The sequence below is a fragment of the Rhagoletis zephyria genome, unplaced genomic scaffold (assembly GCF_001687245.7).
Source record: "Rhagoletis zephyria isolate East Lansing unplaced genomic scaffold, Rhagoletis_zephyria_1.1 Rzeph_scaffold_01762, whole genome shotgun sequence".
NCBI lineage: Eukaryota > Metazoa > Arthropoda > Insecta > Diptera > Tephritidae > Rhagoletis > Rhagoletis zephyria.
In genome coordinates, this window is record NW_016158846.1 from 97938 (window position 1) to 101894 (window position 3957).

Sequence of the window (3957 nt, forward strand, 5' to 3'; positions counted from 1 at the left end):
AGACGAATCGCTTGCTGTGATGAGTTGTTTACAATTGATTTAACTGCTTGCAATTGTGAAAAAACGCGTTTTTTAAGAAATTGACAAAATGTAATCAAACGTATTAATTGGCATTCTTGTATATTCGAAAAATGTCTGTCCGTCTTGCCGTAACACATAATACAAGTGGCGAAATTCTCCAAAAGTTGTCCTATACAAATTATTTCATGAATTGCTGTTTTTTTTTTATTTTCTTTTGATTTTATCTAAAAACAAATTTTTATTTAGAAACTAATCTTCATATCATTCATCTTCCACTATGTACACTCGCCAGCTTGCCCGCAACGCAAGCAATTCGTCTTCCGCTTCGTCTTCATCTTCGTCTTCGGCCAAACGAGTTTTTGAAGTAAATCAAAAGGTTAAGGTTAAGCAAGGCGTGCAAAGCAAGCCTGCATTTGAAAACTTTCAACACGAAATTTAAGAAGGGTTCCGTCTTTTGTTTTAAGGGGTTGAGGAGTTCCATTACATTGAGGAATTTTTTTAATTAACTATTAATTAAAATGTTTCTTAAACATATTTATAACGCAATTCTGCAAGAGGGTACAAAATTGGAAGGAAGTGATTTCTTGAAATTGCAAATTCTCATAAGTAAATAATTTCCGAAATAGGTTACAGCGGACAATATTTAAATTTTTTTATTAATAATACATGTAGTTTTGAAGTAATCAAGAAAACAAATGAAAATAGAGCCCAACGAATGTTCTTAAATCTTTTTTTTGGGAAAAGTTTATAATTTGCGACTTATTGTAAATGGTAGAAACCACAAACCACAAACCCACAAATCAAGTTTTAGAATCTTTATTAAATGCTTGACCCAATAGCGAAGAAACTTGTTTAATACAATAACTAAATAATAAAATGTATATCTCTAAAGTTAGAAGCAGAAGCGCTTAAATTTGTTCACTTATTTTAACGTAGATATGTAGGTACATATGTAATAATTTCTGCACATACCCTTTATTGGTACATTTATTTAAAAAGCTGACAGCGAAACAGAGATGTTAAAATCGTTAAAAATTAACACTTTTCATAATGACATTCTTGTCACTAAAACTATTTCTCCAATTAATATTTTTATTTATTATAAATACTTGTACAAATTTAAGTGGAAAAAATTTATGATAACGCCCAATAAACTATTTTTCGTGTTGAAATTTTGAAATCTGTTTAATAAAATTCAACCTTGCTTATTTTTCAGTGGGTTTTGTGTGTTTAGAATATTTATATCGATTGATTGGTACTGAATGAAAGTGTGCACACATAGCAAAAGCAGCATTCATCTGAATGCTTATTCAGTGTTAAAAGTTAATGTTTCGTCATAAAATTTGTTCAATATTTCTTTGAATATGTTAATGTGTGCAATCGTATCTAATTTAAATGAATGTAGAATTGGAAAATTATAAGCCACATTCCCTAACAAGGAAAAATTCAAGGAAAACATAATAACATAAAATTGATGATTTTTAATTTCATATGATTTCACAGTTTTACAGCTCTGATAGATTGGTGCACACACATGCATATACATATGCACATAATACGGGCACCAATTAATTTCATTTAAAGAAATGGCGTGTCGTCCATTTCCGCTGTAGCGTACGTAGTGCATAGGGCGACATCTACCTCTCAACTGACGAGGTTGATGTCTAGATTTTATTATAGGAACTTTGCAAAGCAAAGGTTTTATAGCTGTCTGGACACACAACATTGCAAGTGACTGGACACACAACATTGGAAATTGATAAAAGCGTTGTAAAATATAAAAGTTTAACTGTAACCTCTTTTATTGGCTTTAGTTTTTACTTATTCCAGATAATCTTGGTATGGTTGAAATCAACATGAAAAGTTCTATCGAGCCACATCTTTGCTTTTTCATAGCTTATATTCCCCGCTAATGAAAACACTTACTGAGGAGGCCATGACTTGTTGTATAATTTTGTTCTAATTTAGCTTTGGCTATTTTTTGTTAAATAAACAATTGTAAATACTCTAGGTTTCAGCTAGATGCAATATCTAACCAGTTCCGAGTAAAAAAAAGTACTATTTAGTTGGTTTAGTTTTTAATAGTTTTATCGGCGAAATCAACGATTCTTTCCCTATTTTCAAGTGGCTGCCCTCAGGAGCCCTGAGTCCGGGGTGAAGGGGAGGCGGGTCATTGAATTCTTTGTTTTCTTAAGTCGGACAATATAAGATGCCATTCATTTTTTGTACCAGCCTCAAATTCAAATTTCCTTAAAATTTTCTAGATTGTGTTTAATGCAATGCGATCCGCGTTGCCGTTTTGATACAATTGTGTCATTTTTGATACTTTTTTCAATTTTTAAGATTTGATACTTTTTTGTTCACAAATGCCCCATTGTGATACTTTTAGTTTGCAGAAAGGAATTTTTGAAAACTACGAATAATATTACTAGTTTAAAGGCAAATAATCTTTTTCTTGTTATTTAAAGTCTTATGGCCTTATTCATAAAAAATATAATAGGTTTAAAGCGCTGTATAAAGAGCCATTTTCATAAAAATTTTCGATTTATAAAGCAGTTAGGGCCACTACATAATTTCAGTACAATTCTGAGTTAACTACTCACTGTGAATTTGGCCCTTAAAGTCGTATTTACTTTTTTATGAATTTGGGTGTTATAATTGTATATGTAGATATATATTTGGGAAGTTTGCGAGCGAGCTATCTTCCACTAAATAATAGCCCGTGGCTTTCAAGGATTATGTTAATTCAACTTTAGTTTATTCAATAATCTTCACTTACTAACTAATGAAGTGCTAATTTACAAATTGGTTTTATTGGTTAAGAGTCGCCGCGTGTCCGTGCAGGATGAATGTTCGAGAAAGAAGAAGGAAAAACTTCGGTCGAAAAATATAGTCGTCGTGCCAAAAAAGGAAATGTAAGTTGAGATGAGGTAGGAGTTGCGAAATGCAACAGGGTGCCACAGTACTCCCCCACTAGACGAACGCTACCTGTATCGCTGAGGGAGTCTGACGTGTCTACCGCTGCGGGTAGCTTTCGTCGATGTTTTTTCGATGATGGGATTTGCCTCATTCGATGAGTCTTCATTTGCAGAGAATGCAGGTTTGAGGCGATCTAAACTGATGTTCACTTTGCGACCCCGTACTGATACCGTGAAGAACTTCGTAGTTCGCCTTATCACCGGGTATGGGCCGTCGTATGGATGGGACAGCGAAGGGCGTATGGAGTCGTTTCGCACAAATACGTGCGATGCTACGTGCAAGTCCTTTGAAACGAATGTTTTTGTTGCTGCATGATGTGCCGTTTGTGTTGGGCGGAGATTTTGCATTGCTGACCGGAATTGTGTGACAATGTCGCTGGAGACTTCTTTAGGACCGGGGTATGTATCGAAAAATTCACCAGGGATCCTCAGCGTCGTGCCGTAAACCAGTTCGGCGGGTGAAGCATTTATGTCCGGTTTGATAGCCACCCGTAGCCCGAGTAGAATAGATGGCAGGTGGTAAGTCCACTTGTTAGAGTCATGGCATAATATCGCTGCTTTAAGGCTGCGGTGCCACCTTTCCACAATGCCGTTCGATTGCGGGTGGTAAGGCATAGTGCGAAGGTGAGTGGCTCCGATAGCTGTAATAAGCTCAGCAAAGACTGCCGACTCAAATTGTCTCCCCCGGTCAGATGAAATTCGAGCAGGTACTCCGAATCTCGATATCCAGTGCGAAAGTAGGGCTTTTGCCACGGTCTCTGCGCTCATGTCGGGCATTGGTGCTGCTTCGGGCCAGCGAGTGAAACGGTCGATCATCGTCAAGCAGTATCGCTGTCCCTCGCACAACGGAAAGGGGCCAACGATGTCGATGTTTATATGAGAGAAACGCTCTCGTGGAGGTTCATACTTCGCCGGTGACGTCACGGTATGGCGATGTACCTTTGAGCGCTGGCAAGCC

The 3957-nt window shown here is 36.6% G+C and overlaps 1 protein-coding gene across 1 annotated transcript in view; it reads right to left on the reverse strand.

Annotated features, from left to right (window-relative positions):
• Nucleotides 1-1436: 1436 nt before the first annotated feature.
• The window catches only part of LOC108365062 (uncharacterized), a 4343-nt gene continuing 1822 nt past the window's right edge, over nt 1437-3957 (reverse strand). The window contains exon 2 of the mRNA XM_017619001.1: nt 1437-1452. Coding sequence (XP_017474490.1) covers nt 1437-1452 — 16 coding nt within the window. The remainder of the gene's footprint in view (nt 1453-3957) is intronic.